The sequence below is a fragment of the Sinocyclocheilus anshuiensis genome, unplaced genomic scaffold, assembly GCF_001515605.1.
Source record: "Sinocyclocheilus anshuiensis isolate Anshui unplaced genomic scaffold, SAMN03320099.WGS_v1.1 scaffold253, whole genome shotgun sequence".
Taxonomy (NCBI): Eukaryota; Metazoa; Chordata; class Actinopteri; order Cypriniformes; family Cyprinidae; genus Sinocyclocheilus; species Sinocyclocheilus anshuiensis.
In genome coordinates, this window is record NW_015537969.1 from 1,647,824 (window position 1) to 1,669,114 (window position 21,291).

Below are 21,291 nucleotides of genomic sequence, written 5' to 3' on the forward strand. Positions count from 1 at the left end.
ACAGTGTTTCCCATACATTGAGTGCGGGTGTTTTTATATCACTGTATTTCTGAAGGAAACCGACCGTCTTCAGAAAATTGGATGCCGTTTTCATTTCATCTTGCATGTAATGTCTGATAAAGCAGTGTTTTTTTTTTGAGTGGAGCACTGCTTTGTGTACAGCCGTTACCGGGGAAACCTTGATCTCTACCACTCCAACAGCGCCTCCTGCTGGCAGAGAATTAGTTTGCATATATATGCCGCCTGGGAAACACTGGGCTATGGTATAAATAAATTCAACTGTATAACAATTTCACTGCAATTCATGTTAGAATGTTAGAATTAAATAATAAAAATAATACATATGCACTTACATTGTAAAAGAGCATAATAGGACACCTTTAAGACTGGTTTTGTGGTCCAGGGTCACAAATGGCGTCTAGTCCAAATGTCTGTTCTGGGAGTATGCAAGTTTGGTGAGCGAGTACAAAAGTCTGTGAAAAGGGCAGACTGCTTTATGGCTGCAACAAATATACAGTGGTGTGAAAGTGTTGGCCCCCTTCCTGATTTCTTATTTTTTTGCATGTTTGTCTCACTTTAATGTTTCAGATCATCAAACAAATTTAAATATTAGTAAAAGATAACACAAGTAAACACAACATGCAGCGCAAACGCTTGATTGCAGTTGTTGCTGCTAAGGGTGGCCCAACCAGTTATTAGGTTTGGGGGCAAACACTTTTTCACACAGGGCCATGTAGTTTTGGATTTTGTTTTCCCTTAATAATAAAAACCTTCATTTAAAAACTGCATGTTGTGTTCACTTGTTTTATCTTTTACTAATATTTAAATTTGTTTGATGATCTGAAACATTAACGTGTGACAAACATGCAAAAAAATAAGAAATCAGGAAGGGGGCCAACACTTTTTCACACCACTGTATGTGTATCGCTCTCTACTGTAAAAACGACAGTGATATTAATATGATTTTTGGCAGTAATCACAAAAGAAACCCCACAAGACTACATAAAGTTGCTTTAAATTAATTTAAAAATCATCAAATTAATTTATAGTTCATAGATTCATATATACAGCAAAAAGAAAACTCACAAAATAGCCTAAAACTGCTGCTTTGTCCAGTATAAACTGCACAAAATAAAAATCTAAAGTTCTAAAATGGATTAACAGAATTAGATTTAAATAGAGAACAGAAATTTTCAAGCAATTATGTGGAAACAAAATGCTGCATAAACCTCAATTTGCTTCTGAAATGGAGTGTCAGTGTGTACTGTTTTTTTGTTCAGTGTATACAAAATCCAACAAGTGGCTAAGAGTTTTCAAAAATTCCAATCCAGTTAACTTGTCTTCTGCAGCGTAAAGACAATAAAAAAAAAAAAAAAAAAAAAAAAAAATGTATTACTGTAATGTATGATTTAAGTTATAACGATGCATGTTATAGGGAAAGTTCTGGAACCGATCGGGGCTAAAGCCTGTTTTACACATACTTTGTTTGCAGTGCGTATTTTTACCCATGCCCATGTTAACAGGTGAGAGCATTCACACTGCACACTGATGTGGTCCGACAATGTGTTCCTAGAGCGGTGCGTCTGCAGCGATCATTCCCGTACAAATCATTCCTATATTTGCTGTGCTGCATGTGCTGAATGAAAGTGACAGGGCATTATTCGCAGTAAAAATTTACATGGATTTTTACAATAATTTTGTAATTACGCCATAAATGCATATAATTAAACTGCGTGTTTCATGTGTTTCACAGTCAACACATGGCTTTTTGGCTAGGTTTACAGCAAGAAAAAGTGAGCAATGAGGTGACAAATGGATGGCACTCATGGCAATAACAACCAGCAGGATTGCTTATAAAGTTTTAATTGCAAAAGTAAAAGCATAAGAGCTGACTGTGTCTGTCAATGGTAAGTTTTCATTTTAAATGTTTGTCATAGCCTACTACTATTTGAACATAAAAGTAGGCTTGTAGGCTATATTTGAATGTTTTGCCACTCGAGCAACTTTACAAGTAAAGTGCATTGAATAATATATCGTTTATATTAATTGTGTTTAAATGTGATTACTTCTATGAAAGATTGTACGATGTAAAAAGAAAATTACAATACTGAAAAAGCATTATCAGTAACACTGTTCGGATTTTGAAATTAAAACAATTGGATAAAAGTTGTTTGTGGTATACAGCTACTGATCAGTAGCAGACGGCAAACACGTCCTATGTGAAAGCACAATGTGCCAGTGCCGCTTCTGCATCGCGCAAGAACCACACAAGTGCTGCATACGCACTGCAATCGGAGTATATGTGAAACGGGCACAATTTGTTAATAGGGATGTAACGATTCACTCAACTCACGATTCGATTCACGGTTTTGATTTCACGATTTGATTCATGATTTTTTTTTTAGCAAAATGAGATTTAAGACAAATTATAAATTAAATGTGTCATTTTATTATTGCTTGGACAAAAATACTGTACGTTTCTTTGTGAAATTGAAATATAACACTATAATAATATACTAATATAGCACTTGTATATTATTGCTCTTTTGTGGGTTTTGATTGCTTCTATTGTCCTCATTTGTTAGTCGCTTTGGATAAAAACATTTGCTAAATAACAAAATTTAAACAATGTAAATGTAAATAAAACTGAATTGAAATTTTAAAACAAGCCCCAAATCAAATAAATAACAAATAAAATAAATCTCTTCATATAAACAAACTAAGGCTTTGTCTGTGCTCTTTCCATTTAAAATTAGAGGCAACCACTGCATTTTAATCATGATCCAAACAAAGATGCTGCATACATGCAACATGAGCAGTTTTTAATCCAAATTACATTGTATAATTTCAAAATTTGAAGCAAAAACAATGATTTGACTTCAGTTGTGTGAAACTATGCATAAAAAAATATCTGCATGAAACAGAAACAGCAGACGAGCTGAATGAGACGCAGCTTCACTCTCTGCCAGCAGGTGGCGCTTAAAGCATTTCCTTGGTTTCCGCTGTAAACAAAGCAGCGCTGCACTTATGAACTTTAATATGCATTACACAGAGGCAAGAGGAAAATAAAAAATACCATCGAAAGACGCAAGTAGTAAGTTCCCCTCAGACATACATTCATATAAACTCCTACCCCTACTTGAATCGCAATTTGTTTAGCACCTCAACCGATTTGAATCGTCACATTTAAATAGATTTTCAACCGGCTCGCGGTTAATTGTTACATCCCTATTTGTTAACCAATGAAACCAAGTCAAATAGTAAAAAAAGAAAAGAAAAACAAGTCTAACTAACTGTTTAAGCTATATTTCCAAATGAAAATAAAAACTGATATCGGACCATCAAACCATATTCACCTTAATAGACAAGTTGTTCAAAGTTACCAATAAATCTGAGCTTTAAACTGTAATATAAAGGGGTCCATGTGCAACAACCTTTAAGATGGAGAAAAAAAAAAGCACTAGATGCCTATATCTTACACGTGTCAGGTGTCAGATGTCTGACACCACAAATTTAATCATTGTGCCAAGAACACCTGATTGGGGTTTTGGAAAACCAACTGCACTCTTTATTGAAAATGTACATGTAGTATTTTAAATGTGAATGGCACAGAACACAGCCATAGTAAGATCAGAACAATTTACAATATTCACCAGTAAAACACAAATAACATGACAAGATAAAGACTAGTAAGAAAGAGGATTACATGTTGGTAGCACTAAGCCACTGCTGGCTTCAATGGTTTTATTATATAACCTATTAAAAATACAAAATAAAAATAGGACGAAAAAAAACCTTGCCACAAATGGGATGAGTTTTCAGGCTAAAACTGCAAGAAAATTCTTTAAACTTAAATACATTAATTGTGACTCCAGAACCGAGCCTCTGGGTTTCCACATACAAACTTTGATTTTAAAGTGCCAGATCAGAAGCGTGGCTTCTTGGCAGATGCTTCATATTCCTCACGGACCCTGCCAAATCCTGGGTTTCCAGCACCCATGCCCCTTGGACCCCCTGGGCCACCTTGCGGGAAACGCTCATTGCGCTACATGGACCATTTTCAGTTATGTATCAGTTGGGTATTTAGTTTGGTAGAAATTATGGAGTTTACATCCATGGGTAGGGGAGAAAAAGCAACAAAGGGGGAACAAGCTCCATGAGTTCCAAAAGTATTTCGAGCAAAGCATTATAAAAGTGGGATCCAAGGAAAACAATCGGCGAAACCGTTCCAACACGCAGATCCACAGGTGCCAGAGGTGACATAGGAAAAGGAAGAGAGGGTAATGCATTTATTAGTCAAATCCTATGACGATGCATTCCAATAGCGTTGCTGTGATAAATGCTGCAGGAAACAGTTACTAGCCCCATTTGCATGGGAGATTTTATAGCAGAAATGCGTTGGATGCCCCAAACTTATAATTATGGCGGAGAGGTTTGTACTTTAACAAAAACCCTCTGAGCCATGTGGGCAACTACCAATATCTACATTAGGAACACAAATTAATTTGAATAAGAATTGTTATTCTGTTTCCTAAAACCAATTTCTACACATTTGTATTTATGAAGGGTTTTACTTAAATTTTATACATATTGCATTTTAAAATGTGTTAATGGTCACTTTTACATTCAAAGAGATTTCAGATTAAAAAAAGTTAGTAAAAATTCATTGCAAACTATTTAGCCATCACATAGTTCAATGTTAAACCACATTTCTTCAGTTTAACAGTGTTTATCCGGTACTTGTCAGAACATGTAGTAGTGCTGCTGGTTAACTGGATGAAATAGAATGTCTGCAAACGTGACAAACAGCATCCTGAGTTTGCAGTAAAAATGCAAGCTGCATTTTTGTAATTGACATCTAGTTTCAAAGTGTTCAAGATTAACCCATCTGTACAAAAGAGTAACGCAGATTTGATAAAATGCTTTAAAAACTTTCAAAGCATATGGCCAAGTTAAAATTAAACACTGCAACTGCTTGCTGTGAGTCCAATTCTTTCAGCATAAGAGGTTGACCACTTAAAGTCAACATGAAACTGCACTTGTAACCCATTTTTCTTTTGTAAAGTAACATTTCAGTGAAACAATAGCCAACAAGGGGGAAAAAAAATGAAAAGCAGGACTTAGTCAAAGTCAGATTTGCAGGTGAGTGTAGGACTATTCTCATCCTAAAACACAACCAGCATTCATGTTTAAATGTAGGTGGCCATGAAGCCAACAAAGGCAATCATTTTAGAGGTGGAGCAAGTTTTTTAATAAATAATGCACGATAAAAACACAAGGAAGCAGATGGGGTCCATTTTGATTTCATGTTGACTTTAAGTGTTAAATCTGAGAGATCTACTTTTAACATTCAGATATACAACTATAATGTTTACTTAAAGACAACATATTTGCTTTCAGACACTTATAAAACAATTAATTCAATGTCAATACAAAATCAAGCCTCTTCTTTGCTAATAGTAGGCTTTTGTATTAATAAACTCATTATATTAAACATTGAAATTATACCAAAATCAGATTTTACATTTGACAACAGAATGAGAAAATGCCAATAAATAAGGTTTTACTTTCACTTTTTTTTTTTACATTATACGCATTAAAAGTCTTTTGAAATGTGGAGCTATTTTTGATACTTGCTGAAGCCTATTGGAAGGAAAGACCAATTCACATATTCCCAAAAACACTGCCTGTAACTAGGGCATCAAAAAGGTTCAGCTATTAAAAGATACTGCAGTGAAAGCAGCACACAAGCAACACATTCAACAATGCAAAAATCTGTAAAGCACTGGTTTTGCTGCGGAATTAATTTGCAGCAACACACAGCATTCCCAGCAAGGGCTCAGGACAGGTAAACGTAGTACAAATTCACAATGTATGGATTTAAAAGACTTAAAGAGTAAGTCACAGTATAGCTACATTATTACTACAAACTGCTGTAGTAATTGTTTTGAGACAAACACTTAAACTCTTAAAATAAAATAGAAATATTTAAAAGCACACCAGGCAGGACATAAGAATTATATCTGGGTGATTATAGAAATGTGTGCCACATCCAAGGAAAAACTCCTGAGTTCTTTTCATTATAGCAAATATGGGTCAAACCCAACCCCACTCTCAGCATCCATTATCAACAAAATTTATGTATGTATGCCAACCATCTCATCTCCAACCAGCTCCTCAAAAGCTCAGCCACATAATTTTCGGTCACTGTAACTTTATGTTGCATTCATTTTGTGATTAAGTTGCTTTTAAGTCTATCTGCACTAAATGCCCACAGTCGGTCGACACTACGAAAAAGAGCTCAAAGCATGGAAACAGCATTTCCATGTGGGTACCACTGCAGCACTGACATGACTTTGCAACTGTAAATTAAAAAAAAAAAAATTAAAAAAAAAACAAAAAACCTACAAAAGGGATTTCACCACAAAACAAGCACAGTATGTCATAGGGTATTATTTCACCAGGCTTTGTGTTTGAAAAGATGGCACATTGCTAATTTAAAGATTACACATCAAACAGAGTGTAAACATGCCTGTCTTTTTCTGCAATTTAGACAGGACTTACAAGTAGGTGTTGCAAGCAGACAGTTGTATAAAAATTCTTGGGCTTTAGTACAGACAGACATCCAAAGTAACAAGAGAAGGAAAGTGATGGGAGCTGAGCTTGAGTGCTGACAATGACTTCTGCCACTAGATGGAGACAATATAATTGAATCACAAAAGGGATCAAAATACACTGCCCACTGACAAGTGTAGAAATAATCCATCCACACCGAACTTCCACACGAAACCTTAAAACACAAAATGGCCTCGATTCCTATGAACCACAACAGCTCCATTCAAAGGTTATTGTGCATACAAAACACACACACACACACTCACGCACACACCACATTCACCCTCGATTTCAATTCAGGGATACATTACCATTTCGTTGGGCACCATGCCCCCTGGTGCTGGTCCCCCCATTCCCTGGTGTCCTTCAAAATTCATTCCTGTCAATTGGAACTTCTGGCTAGCTGACCCAAATGGCATATCTGTTTGTTTGTTAAAAAAAAAGAAGAAAAAAAAAAGAACATACATTATTAGTAAAAGTAAATTAGCAAAATAGTTAACCCTGTAAAATTGTTAAAAAGTGCATTTACGGTTTTTGTTATATTTGATAAATCATGCTTTTATAGACCATAGATTATATAGTAAGAGTGCAAACTCAAAAAGGGAAAAACTACTGACTAAAAACAGACTAATCACATAAAATGCATGTGCTGTCATTCTATATCTCCCGATAGTCTTAAAGGTCCACTGGAGTGCCTTGAAACACGCACCGTTATTCTATGTATTGACATCAGTTTAACTGAAACAGGAAGACAGGGTGGGACATATCAAGCACCCCGCCCCCTTTTTAAAAAGCCAATAGCGTTCGCTTGTATCACAGCTTGGTCTAGAGCCGTTGTGCTCGGTAAAGCGACATTTGACGGTATGACAGCCACAATCTCATGGATATTGCTATAAAATATAGCATTCTGTGTAGAATTCAAATGGGTCCGATACGTTTTGTGGTCTGCGCCGACTTGCGCATGTGATTCGCTCCGTGCTATCATGTCCCTGGACCGGAGCAGACAGTGTGTGTGCGGTGCGTCGGTTAGCGAGACAGCGCAAAACAGACTTCTTTTGCCCCTATGTAAATCATATTTACACTGTCTGAATCGTTCTCTATGCCCTATATAGTGCACTACGTGCCATTCACCATACATAAAATACAAATCCTGTGAACAAGTGACCGATCTCAGCCGGCGCTTCAGCGTCTATTTATAGTGTAGGGGGCAGGCACTTCGGATTCTAGAGAGCATTTGATTGGTCAGAAGATTTGATGAGAAGCTGAAGTACGAGGTGACGTCAAAAAAATTGTTTATCCATTTTGGCGGAAGTGACAAACTGCAAGATTTGAATGCTTATATCTTCTAAATGCAGGGCTCCAGACTAACTATTTTTACTAGGAGCACTGTAGCCCCTGACTGAAAATTTTTAGGAGCACAAGCAGAAAATTTAGGGGCACACCTTAAAATCAGCCCGCAATGCAATCGTTCACATATTTTCCCCATTTTAACTCCAGTACTGACAAGTGCTTTGATAATAAATAGACTTAACTCACAGAGATTATAATGTGCAGTATTCTTTTAATTTCAGAGATGACAAATATATACATATATATATGCAGTATACATATATATATATATATTTTATGTAGAAAAGGTATATATTGTAATCTTATTAAATGTACCATTACTCTCCTATAGTCTTATATGAAATCGACCAACAACTTGACTAAGTGATTGTGTGATTGTCGCAAATTGAAGAAACCTTTGTGATGTTTTTTTACTTCATACACAAAAAAAGAGTGAAACTCTGACAAAATCTGATTTCTTGATTCGATATTTTATAATAGGGATTTTATAATTTCAAAATATAAAGGAAAAAGTATAAATTAATGACTAATAAGCCAATAAGTGCTCCTCTGCTGGCATCTACAGGTTATAATGGTGATTTGATGTATTTTAATTTTTACATAAGTGTTTGTTCATCGCAGTATATTTTGGTCATCCCATTGAAAATAACATTCAAATTGGATCATTTAGGAGCTTTAAAATGCTGGAAACAGTTGTGTGAAATGCTTGCAATCATTAAAAATTGCTTGAATTTCTCTCTCAAAAGGCTGTACAAACCCTGAAATGAATAATGTAATAACATTCGACTATTTCTGCCACAACACCATGGTTATAGACAGCGTTACTACTTCTGGTTTTCTACGTCAGCGCTGTCTGATCTGTTTATAACAGAGATTTCGGTGCAGAATTTGAATGCTTCTCAGTAAATCTCGCAGCAACCATTATTCATTCTGCGGCTTCTCACTGGATGTCGCAGCACTGTGCAGTAACAGTGTTGCGAAATCAACTTTGGTTCCCGAGTGAAACTGTTCTGAGCTCAGACCAGTTTGTTTGCATCATGGTACGCGCTGCGCAGCTCAAATGAGTAGCAGGATTTTGTTACGCTTTTGTTTCGTTTACCGTTTTATGCATCTCATATGCGACAGAAATGGAAACGCGAGTTGAACAGCGCTGAGGTCACGCCAGTGCGACACGCAAAAAAAATTGTCGGCACCGGCACAAAAATGGTCGCAGTTTGGAGCCCTGAAATGTGAATTTTGTCACTGTTTTGGAGTACACTGCAGGGCTCGAAATTAACTTTTTTACTTGGTAGCACTGGTGCTCTCAACTTCAAGTTAGGAGCACCAACAAAAATTTAGGAGCACCCACTGAATATTAAGGAGCATCACAACTGCCAATTGAGTGAAAGGGCTGGAACATCCTGATGATTAAATGCTTCATCAATTGATCCTGATTCTTTGATCTTTCATGGCCAATTCTGATTGCGAAGAAGCGAGTGTAAGCTGATACTGACAGCCGATTTTTTAAATATTTATTTTCTTTCTTACTTTAAGCAAGAGACAAGAAAAAATTTAAATGAGTACATGGACAAGATATTTGCTCTATTACAAGCTTCATCTGTAGCCATTTAAAATTAGAGACAACCACAGAATTTTAATCATTTAACCAAACAAAGATGCTGCATACATGAGCCGTTTCAGATGTAAATTATAATGTATTATTTCAAAATCAGAAGCAAAAACAGAATTGTCTGACTTTAGCTTTGTGAATTTATGCTACGTAAAACATCTGCACGAAACAAACAGCGTGCGGGCTGAATGAAAATGCAGATTCACTCTGACAGCAGGTGGCACTTATGGAACAGGCAATAAATCATTTTTGGTTATGCTGTAAACAAAGTAGCGTTTTTTTTTTTTTTACATGCAATATACAGAGAAAAGATGAAAAGAAAATGTCATTTAAACTTTTCTCAAGACAGTCAGTTCCCCTCAGAAATACATTCATATAAACCCCCACTCCCAATTCAATATTTAAGATTTCCTTTCTATATTTCGCGCATAGTGAACGGTGAGCTTGCTCTGGCTGCTACAGTATTTTCTTCTCTTTGCGTCTGTCTTCAGAGACTCTGGCTTCTGTTAGTGGCCGTTTACAGACTTAGTAATATTTCCACACAAAATGGCGTTTTGGAAAATTATTTCAATGCAGTTTGTGCAAGTCCGGAACAGACATCGGCTGAAAAACAAAACAAAAAACAGTCGGTTCCGAGTTAGCTCCCAGTCACGTGACAATAGAGCACAGCGAAAGGGAATGATTGGCGGCTAATATAACCAATCTAAAATACGCATTAGATAGAATGGTGGACTGTTCATTGTATCAGCTCACAGCAGGCACATACTGTGCAGTAATTTGCGAACGTTTAGCAGAGAACTGAAGAAGTCGCACCACAACAATTATTTGCACTCGCACAAATGCTTTGCACAATGCACAAATATTTTGGCGTTGCACAGATTACATTTCAGGAGCATATGCGACCAAAATGGTCACAATTTCGAGCCCTGCACTGGCTTATAGACAGTGGTGGGCCGTCAGGGTCAGCAGGGCCTTCTCTGCTGGCCCTATAAAAAAAATACAATTGTGAGAATTTTTATTATTATTATTATTATTTAGGTATAATTTTCATTTGTGTAATGTCCACAAAATGGCCTATGATTAGTTTCGTTAAAGGGGTCCTATTATGCTTTTTCACTTTTTTAATTTTAGTCTGTGTAGTGTATGTTTGGGCATAAAAAAAGATCTAGAAAGTTACACATCTCAAAGTCCACTCCAAAGGGAGATATTTCGTTTTTTAAAAATCCCTTTTCAAAAACTACAACGAACGGCTCGTTTGGACTACAGCGTTTGTTTTCCGGGCTTTGTGATATCCCAAAGCGTCTCATTGAAATATCATTACAAATAATTCCCGCCTACAGAAATTCGAATGGCTGGGGGGTGGGGAGGGGCGAGGTTGTGGTTAGAACGCTTGGTTGAGTGAGTGCATCAGACGAGACGACGAAGAAGTGCTGCTGCAGAGTTAGTGCATCAGAGAAAACGAAGAAGAGCTGCTGTGCTGTAGCGTCAAATTTTCGGCATGTCTAGAACAATTCTTACAAGTACAACACGATGTAGCTGGGTGCCGCGGACAGATGCCGAACGGCGCCTCCGGTGTGCCTACACTCATAGAAAAAGTATTTGAATTTTAAAGACATGGTGCGACGCAACGCTGCGCTTCTCGTCCGGTGTGCGATCGCCTGAAACGCTGTTTTTTTTTCACCTCCGTGCCCAAACGTCTTTGTTTGGGCTTCCGAAAGCAGATGATGTCAGGAAACAGTGGTTGCAATTTATTTTTTAACTCTGTTCCTGAGCATTATAACCCCAATTTGCTATTGTGTGCTGCGCATTTTACTGAGGACAGCTTCCACAACACGAGGGAGTACAGTGCCGGATTCACCCAAAAGTTTTTGTTGAAAGACGGAGCAAGGGGCGGGGCAGTACTGAAACACCGTCTAAGCTGTTCGCCAAGCACAACGCACTGGGACAGCTAACCAATCACAACACATGTTGTTTTTCGGAAGGCGGACCTTCATCAAAGCCGGAACTAATCGAGCCGTTTGTGCCAGGCTGGGGAGAAAGGTATTTTAATAATGTAAATTATGTGAAAAATAATGCGTTTTTCGAACCACCAAACATGAGAGCATGTTCTAGTACACCCCCAAAACAAAATCAAGACTTTGTAAAAAAGCATAATAGGACCCCTTTAAACAATTTTTGTAAACACAATTTATGTTTTGAAAAGAAAATCTGAAACAAGATGTAAATTATACAACTAAAATGTAACTCCAAAAATTATAAACTATATAGCAATAATGTAATGCCACTTGTTCTGATAAACGATGGCAAACTATGTCAAACATTACTGACTGATTTGTGGCTTTCAACACATTCTTACTGATGCTTCCAAGCTTATCACAATCATCTTTGCAACTTCTACAAAAGCACATCTGTTAGACCAGTGTTTCCCAACCTTTTTTTAGTAGCGGCACCCTTTGGAAATTTTAACAAACTTGTGGCACCCTACAAAATATATTGTCACAATATTTGAAAGCACTACAGATAGTGCTACCCTTTTGTTCAAAGACATTGCATCTGATTTGTAATGAGCATTAGTGACAGAATCATCAGACAATCAAATTTTGATGTTCAATGACAGCATGCCCTCTGGGTCTAGAGACATGCCCAGTGCTACCCCCAGCGTTTAGTTGGGAATTTCCAAGGTATGAAAGTGAAATTCAACGAAAAGAAAATAACAGTCACCGGCACCTACACCAGATCTTGTTGCCAATCTACTAAAACTGCCTTTTCAAGGCGCTCTTTTGCAGACAAAAGAAGAATAACTGAGAAAGGATAAACTACACCCAATCTGAATTCGTTAACAAAGGTTTTGTGCGCCATTTCAAGAGTGCTTTGAGTGGCTAACAGCTAGCACCGAGCACAACAAGTTATTTGGCCATGTTTACTTTTTAATACGAGTAAAGGGACATGGAATGACAGACGCATGGACTTTATTTACAAGTGACTATGCATGGGCTGGTATGAGATTCTGACGGTATGATAACCTTAGATAAAAATATCACGGTTTCACAGTATTGCGACTACAGCTCTAAAATAGGTTATGTTTAAATATCTGGGTAAAAAAACTACTTTTTCCACTGAACACATTTTATTTTTAAGAAACATATAGAACATTTTGGAACTGTAAACATGTCAGGCTAAATAATTAGAATAAATAATTAAATTCTTCTTAATTAAATGCAGTCACTCAAGTGAGCCTAAACCTGCAGCTCAATAATCAAATATAATCAAAACATAATTTCTGTAAAAAAAAAAAAAAAAATGTTATAAAACATTCAGTCATTAAACCTGCAGCTCAACAAGGTTTTTGGAGACATCCTCGCTTTCTACACATTCATCTTTCAGTCCAAGTTATGATGCAGGAATGTTCACCTTTCCTGGATTAAGTTTGGAGCGATGAGGTACGAGGATGTGTGCGCATACACACATAAGGAAAGAGAGAGTGCGAGTGTCACACACAGTCTCTCCGTATAACACGCATACAGTGGCAAAGTTTGTTTTTTTAAATGCGTGATTTTGAACAGATGTAAACAATGGCAGGAGGCTTAAAAGTATAGACGCGATACCAGCTAAATTAATTTTTTTTACTAAATCGCAGAAAAGTACAGTACGTACTTTAGACTGCTATCCCTCACTCTGTGAAGTAACGTGAGGGAGGAAACTAGTTGACTTTAGCTAGTTAATTAGCCATGTTATCTGCCTTGGTAGCAAGCCAAATTGCATTTATTTCAACACTGACACAAACGGCGGGTGGGTCTCTGTCTTGATCGGGGGTGAAAGAGGGAGAAATGAAGATGACACAGATATATAGTTTATGTTCGACCTGGAAGTATTTATTTAGCGATCGGCGCCAAAACGTCATCTGTACGGAACATCGTTGTGTACGGAACATGGTTAGTCTACGTTACCCAAAAAATTCCCATACGGCCGACTTCGTCTTTTTCAATGGGGGAAAAAGTTCCAGGGATTCATCTCCTTCGGCCATCCTACACACAGGTGACTCTGACCGCTCATACCAACCGGAGGGGGAGGGGCCGTGTGACTCGTTATGCTCTTCGCTACACACAACTGAGGGAGTCCTGCACTTTCCGTCTTTGACGACACGTAAAAAAACTGCGCATACTGCAAGAATGGTATGACGGAAAATTTTAGTGGTTTTGAAACCGTGACTTTTCCAAACAGCGGTATACCTTGAAACCGGTTATCGTCCCATGCCTACAAGTGACAGGTGAGTGCTTTATTGTTTGACGAGTATTGCATCATGCACATTGTTATGGAGGTGTATGTGGTGCGTTGATAATACTGTGGTGTGGTGTGTGGATGTCCAGCATTTGTACACTTTTGCAGCTGTGGGCGCGTCGTCATTTAAGTGACGTGAATGTTCATAGTGCCCTGCGTATTGGTGGATTACTTTTACTGATCCATGTAGGGAAATTTACTCTGCATTTAACCCACCCTAATCTAGCCTACTGTTGAAACTGTTGATCAGCTGTCATTGTTGTTGAGAGCCTGTTTGCGGCATAATATGTGCGCATCATATGCATATGGCTGCGTTAGCTGTTACAGAGATGTGTAAGATAGATGTGTATGGGTATGTAGTTTACAGTTGCTTACTGAAGGCCCTGACTGAAACCCCATGGTACGCTACTGCTTATAGATAACCTTAAGACTAACATATTGATACTAACACCCAAAAAAAAAACAATGTAATACAATGATGGGAGTTAAAAGGAGGCAAATTATACAATGAGCTGGTATTCAGTAATGCGATATATCACGGTAATGAATATGCATATTGTTATCGTGGGCACGAAAATTAAAAATACAGTCAATAATTATTTAATACAAATTATTCCGATTTTTTTAATGCATTTTAAGAATTTGTCAATACACAACACCACACTCTCATGTAAACAAGCACAAATGAGAAGCGCATGGCAGAACACGTGACGGAGCAGCCGTTATCCCGGAAACCCCGTAAACAAAGCAGCTGTGCTATGTAGGGCTGGACAATAATTCAATATCAATATGTATCGCGATATAATTTTTTTCAATAACGGTGATATGATTTTTAAACATTTCCGATATTTCGATATGCATTACCAGTTTCCCATACATTGATTTATTTGTGGCGTTTGTGACTTCGTTGAATAAACATGAGCACTGCACGTTTCAAAATCATAACACGGCGCGGGTGTTTTATATGAATGTATCTCTGAAGGGAACCGACTGTTTTCAGAAAAGTTTCGATGGCATTTTCATTTGATCTGATAAAGTAGCATTCATGAGCGGAGCTGCTTTGATTACAGCCATTACTGGAGAAACCGCTAGTATATATCGTGATATCAATTTTGGCCATATCGTCCAGCCCTAGTGCTACGTTTTAAAATGTAGGGCGAATTCCAAACGGCTTTTTTTGCGCCCTTGAAGGGCACTTTGGGAATGAACGCCATTTGTAGGGACGTTTCAAACGAAAGTGAACAACTTAATCCCTTCACGAAGGGCCCTTCCAGAAGTACATTAGCGAAGGGAACATGCAATGGTCACTTCACTGAAGTGATTTCCATTTGTGATCATGTGATCTTCAGTTAGGAGATTTTGCGATGCATTTTAAAGTAAAGTTGTGGTTGATTTCGAATTCACATACAAACGCAAGTAGAATAAGCGAATTAAATTTGTCTTTATTTTAATGTAATACAAAATATTTTTCGTCAGTTATAGAAATATGATTTAAGATGGTAGTGGAAGCAAGTTTAAGCAGTTTAATAGTAATTAAGACAATTAGACAACATTTTAATAAAATAAGAAGAAATATTTATTTGCAAACACTGATGGAGTAGCCTACAGAATGCATGCACGCACGTGCAGCGTTGTCAAGGTAACATTTGGTCTGTCATTCCATTCACCAAGGGAGTTCCAAACGCTTATTCGAGACAGTAATGCCCTGCACCCTTCAAAGAACACACTTCTGCCCTTCGAAGGAAGTAGGCCATAGGGATGCTCAATTCCGTTTGGAATTCGCCCATATTTAAATGGTTTAAAAAGCCATTCAGATTTTTGTATTCGCAATGGTGTTCATCACAGCGCCAAATACTTAAATATTTAGACTTAATAGGCTATTTACTTATTACATTTTAATCTGGATTAAACATGCCCTAGATATTGTTTGAATTTTTTTTGATTCTTTATTGTTTGGTCACACTTTACACTAAGGCTCTATTAATTAACATTAGTTAATTAATTAGTAAAGAAACGATCAATAAACATTTATTAATCTTAGGTCATTTCAATATTTAACAACAAGTTGCAACTTTTTATTTTAACAACATTTCATGAACTAACGTTTGTATTTTTTAAAGGGGTCATATGATGCTTTTTTAAAGATAATTATTTTGTGTATTTGGTGTAACAGAATATGTTGACATGCTTTAATGTTCAAAAAACACATTATTTTTCAAATACTGTACATTATTGTAGGTCCTCTATGCCCCGCCTCTCTCAAACGCTTCGTTTTCTACAAAGTCTCTCTTTCCGACAAGTGCAGTCTGCTCTGATTGGCCAGCTGACCCAGTGCATTGTGATTGGCCGAACACCGCAAGCACTCGTCGGAAATGTAACGCCCCTTACCATAATCGCGAGCTTCATCTTTCAAAATAAATGTAAAGACAGTAAATAATGTCATTAGTTTTACCATCAGTTCAAGCCTGAAAGGGGAACAGACACAGTAATGATGCAAAGTCCCTCCTTCCGACAAGCGCAGTCTGCAAAGGAAAACTTGAAATCGCATCATATGACCCCTTTAAACAAAGATTAATAACTTCTGTAACAAATGTAGCTATTGCTCATTATTAATGTTAATGCATTAACTAAGATTAACTAATGAGATCTTATTGTAAAGTGTTACTATTTAACCTGAGTGAATTTTTTTACTTTAAACTTTGTGTATTACTTTATTGTATGTAAATGTTCAGTTCTTTTTATTATAAGAAAAAAGTTATTAAACCGGTTATACTTTGACAGCACTTTGTTGCAACTAAATTCCAATACCGTGATAATACCGTATACCGTGATAAAAGCATTAGCAATTAATCACAACATGAAAATCTGATACCGTCATATGCCTAAATTAAATAAAATGATGAGAATTGAGAGATGTACAAATATGCATTCTTTAAAAGCCTGTTGTGTCCTATTTGATAAATTCACTTTTTTTCTAAGAATGACACAATCAAATTTAAGTTGCTTCATCTAGTAAATGCTCATCTTGAAATATAACTATAACATAAGTTGTTATTAAAAAAAAATAATAAACAAATAAGTAATTGAATATTTCGCAGGCTTTCTACTTGCTATGAAAAGTATGAACTAGAAAGGTCAGAAGGCATGTAGACAGAGTACAAGTTTTTCAGCAAAGTTTTACAGACTTTTAGCACATAAGTGTGGAAATACTGAATTTCTAGACAATGAACCATAGAGAAACAAAACTCATCTTACCAGCCAACCCCAGGCCTCCACTAGAATTCATTCTCATCTCCCTGTCCCTCTACAAAAAAAGGAAAATATTTTACTTGAAAGGATTTCACCAACATTGTAAGTAAATGCTGAGAGCTTTCTGAATGCATTACTTACATTATCCATAAAGCTGCCCATTCTGTAAGACTCCTCACGTTTGCGCCTCATTTGTTCTTCAATTTCTCTCTGCCGCATCATCTCCTCCTCTCTCCTACGGCGTTCCTCTTCTTGCCTGAGGTTGAGAACCAATCAGTTAACTATTACATCAAAGGTTTCCAGAACCACAACACACTACACTACATCAGACATACCTGAGCTGCATCTCCTTACGTTTCTGCATCTCCTGACTGTGCAACTCTTCCATGCGACGAAGTTCCTCTTGACGTCTAAGAAGGTCTTTTGAAACAAAATGATCCCCCAAATCAATTATTCACCCCATAATCGCTCTCTCGTTTTTTTTTTTTTTTTAAGTAGCAAAAAGGCCAAACAAATACATCAACTCAGCAGAGACAATACTCACCCTGTCTGAGCATGTTTGCTTGGTGCTCATGATATGCATCTTCCATCTCTGCTTCCAGCTTCTCACGGGCCTCACAAATGTTTTTCTCCACTTGCTGCCTCTGTTGTTTCTCCATCTCATCAAGAGACTTCCATCGCTTGGAGTATTCAAACTCAAAGGTGCCAGGACGGGCGAACCGAGGAGGTTGCTCTCGCTCCCTGAGGTTAAATGACAGCCGTTAACAAATCTGACAAACGTTATGACCAATAAACCATGAAGGGGGGGATTCATCTGAATGAAGAAAGCTGTGCTGAACCTACAAAACTAGGCATGTGGTGAATAACGTCTTTTTTTACAGCTGCCAAATGACCCCACTCAAATGCTTGTCAGACCATCTGTCCAACTTCATTTACATGAAAAGGGTGTTTAACAACCACCTAATAACTTAAAATTGATTGTTAATCCCAATAAACTAGGTTTCTAGTAATAGAATATAAAATATGTGATGAAACATTTGAAACTTACTTCTGATAACTGGGGTTCTTCTGTGCAAGTTTCTCTGGTAAACCGTCCTCATCATCGTACTGTTCTAACAATTCAACCACAATCGGACGGGGTGCCCTAGAAAAAAATAAACAGAATGGTTATGTGAAGCAATATTTTATAAACCTACTCACAAAAATTGCTCTTCTGCCAAATTGTACAAATTAAGAGAATTTCATCTTACGATGTGAGAAGGAACACTCCGTCACTGATCCGATCAAGGGCCTTCCGTGCAGCTGGCTTGGAAGAAAACTCAACAATGCCCTTCCCAGTTGAGCGGCCACGGTCATCTACGGTAACTACAGCCCTTTCCACCATTCCAAACTGAGAGAAGGCTTCTTCCAGCAGCTCATTGGACACAAATGGAGACAAGTTGCGCACAGAAAGTGCAGCAGAATGAGTGGCAAAACGAACTCTAAGTGGTCTGCCTTTCATTGGAATATCATCCAGCTCAGCTTTTGCGATCTCTGCCAAGGCACGGGATTCCTAAAATAAATAATGTTTACATACATATACATTCACACACATACATCTTATATATGCATTTGTTTTTACATAAATACACTTATTAGCATTGCGTTTAAAGCTATAAATCTTACCAGTCTGATAAATCCAAAACCTTTGCTTTGATTGATGAAAATCTCACTGGGCTCCCCATACTTTGCAAACAATTTCCTGAATTCAGGTTCAGTGATGTCGTTTGGCAGGTTGCCAATAAACAGACGGCAACGTTGAGTGTAGGTTTTCTCCCCGGGCTTGCGCAGCAAAGACAGCGTTGCCTTCAATTCCTTACAAACATTCATAAAATACAAACGTAAATCTAAAGCAAACCTATCGTGCGGCTAAATTTGAGCGACAAATCAGTGTTACTTGAGTCATCTGCAGTGCGCGTGAACGACAGTCATTTACAATGCACAAGTCAAACATACCCTACTTTTATCAAACAACCTGGCCACACAGAACACCGAAAGGTTAGCAAAAAAGAGAAAAACACTTAACGTTCAAAAAGCGAAATAAACGTATAAACTATCAGGTTTCAATGCATTTTATACGGACGGAGACGCCAGGGGGACCAATATGTAGTTTAACCTTTGTTTAAGCGTCTACAAAATGGCGGATCTCCCTCAGTAACATTAACCACGTACTAACGTTACCGAACAAATGTGTGCTAAAAGTAATAATCTTATAAATGCAACGTGCTCAAATCCCTTACTTTCTCACTAAAAACAACGCTATTATATACTCCCCCTCCCAAGTAAGAAGTAATTTTACCTGAGAGCTGTCCTCGCTCTTGGTGATCGGTTGTTGTTGCTGCTGTGGTGGTGGAGGTGTCTGCTCTGTGTCTTTCTTCACGGGAAAAGGCGGTTTTTGGCCATTTCCCATCCCACCTTTGGGCTGGTTCTTTCTGGTCTGGTTCTGTGGGGAACCGAGGTCCGGGGTCTTCACGGTATTCTGTGGCGGTGGAGACTGGATCTTCGGCTGAGCGGGGCTGGCGGTCGGCTGTGGCGACGGGCCTTTGTTGTTGCTCTGCAGGGCCAGGCCAGAGCCTTGCGCCGGAGGCGACTGGACCGCTGGCTTGTTCTGATTGGATTCCTGCGGCTTCTGTGGCGTAGAGGCCTGGTTGGGTTGGTTTCCCTGATTTGGCTTAAACCCGCCACCCATATGGGGCCCTCGGTTTTGATAAGGATGCTGGTTTTGATTTCGAAAGTTAAGATTTCCCATGCCGCCGCGCATCCCGATTCCTCCGCGGCCTCGGTGCTGGAATCCTCCACGGTTACGAGACATTTTCCCACAAGCAGACTGGAGAAAACCCGTTTAAAAGATTTCGAGAGTAATAGATAAAGGTAAACAACGAAAACTACAGAGGAGCTGGTAACCTGCACTCCCGAGGCTTGCTTTGTAAAATGGCCGCTAGTTGCGTGAAAAGACCATAGAAATGGGAGGACCGACGTGCTCACGAGTCACGACCAGACACAAGAAGCCTCCGCCCAAAATGAGATCCTAACGGTCCAACGAGTTACGCAGTGTTGCCAGGTCCGCGGTTTTCCCGCGGAATTGGCAACTTTAACACTGATGCCGCGGGTTGAAGCGACTCCATGATAACGACTAACATGATATTTATCCCCTGGAATGCGATTTTTAACTGGGGATCCCCTCGAAACGCGATTGGGATAGTTTTGAGTAGTGATTGGGCGGGTTTTCTTGTGAAAACCTGGCAACCCTGGAACTTACTAGCACGCTGCGCTCTAGTGGCACTCGTGTTGGTTCTGACCTGTTTTTCCTGCGATCTTGCAGGCTCATTTGCATTCTTCTTATTCTTGCTCTTTTTCCGTTGTTTTGGCCTTTTCAGAAATATTGTGAAATATTTGTATTATTTAAAATTCCTTCCTATTTGAATATATTTTAAAATGTAATGTATTCCTGTGATTTTAAAGATGAATATTCAGCATCACTCCAATCACGTAATCCTTCAGAAATCATTCTAATATGCTGATTTGCTGCTCTCTCAAAAAACATTTATTATTATTATTATGTTGAAAACAGAGTAGTTTTTTTCAGGTTTCTTTGATGAATAGAAAGTTCAGAAGAACAGCATTTATCTGAAATATACGTCTTTTGTAACATTATAAATGTCTTTATCATCACTTTTGATCAATTTAGAGCATCCTTTCTAAATAAAAGTAATAATTTCTATAATTTCAAAATAATATAGGGGTAAAAAGGTACAAAGATGTCCTTTTAAGAGTACTGCTCCAGTGACAAGCTGTTGTACCCCAAAAGGTGCTATCTTGGCCCCTTTTTTTCTGTGTGGTCTGGATGAGTGTGAAATTTCCCGGCCTGAAATTGCATCCCAGTCCGGTCCTGGCTTAGGCTAACCCTAACCTCTGATCGCTTCTTTCTCCTGGTTTGCAGCCTGCAGATCAAACCCTGGATCAGAGGATCTGCTGACTGCAGGTGAGGAAGATGCATCAAAGGAGATGTCAGTTTGTGTGTCAGCACTGGTTGTGTGGGTCTCAATGGTAGAGGACTCATCCGGTACATTGGGGGACACACAGGGCAGAATCACTGATAGAATTCTGCGGAAGGCCCGGTGCAGAGATGGAAATTTGCGCTTCCGGGACGA

The 21,291-nt window shown here is 38.2% G+C and overlaps 1 protein-coding gene across 4 annotated transcripts in view; it reads right to left on the bottom strand.

Annotated features, from left to right (window-relative positions):
- The window catches only part of LOC107669930 (splicing factor, proline- and glutamine-rich-like), a 40,785-nt gene extending 20,666 nt beyond the window's left edge, over nucleotides 1–20,119 (bottom strand). For 2 of the 4 annotated variants that reach the window (XR_001632045.1, XR_001632044.1), the window contains exons 1-9: nucleotides 19,440–20,118; nucleotides 18,767–18,955; nucleotides 18,352–18,653; nucleotides 18,150–18,245; nucleotides 17,646–17,842; nucleotides 17,437–17,521; nucleotides 17,243–17,357; nucleotides 17,108–17,156; nucleotides 6,927–7,036 (exon numbers count right to left, since the gene is read on the bottom strand). Coding sequence is in view for 2 of the 4 variants with exons in the window: in XM_016462367.1 (XP_016317853.1) it covers nucleotides 3,926–4,045; nucleotides 6,927–7,036; nucleotides 17,108–17,156; nucleotides 17,243–17,357; nucleotides 17,437–17,521; nucleotides 17,646–17,842; nucleotides 18,150–18,245; nucleotides 18,352–18,653; nucleotides 18,767–18,955; nucleotides 19,440–19,952 (1,776 nt within the window). In the remaining 2 variants the exon portion in view is untranslated. The other 2 variants (XM_016462367.1, XM_016462374.1) reach the window with 2 other exon arrangements.
- Between the last annotated feature and the right edge of the window lie 1,172 nt (nucleotides 20,120–21,291).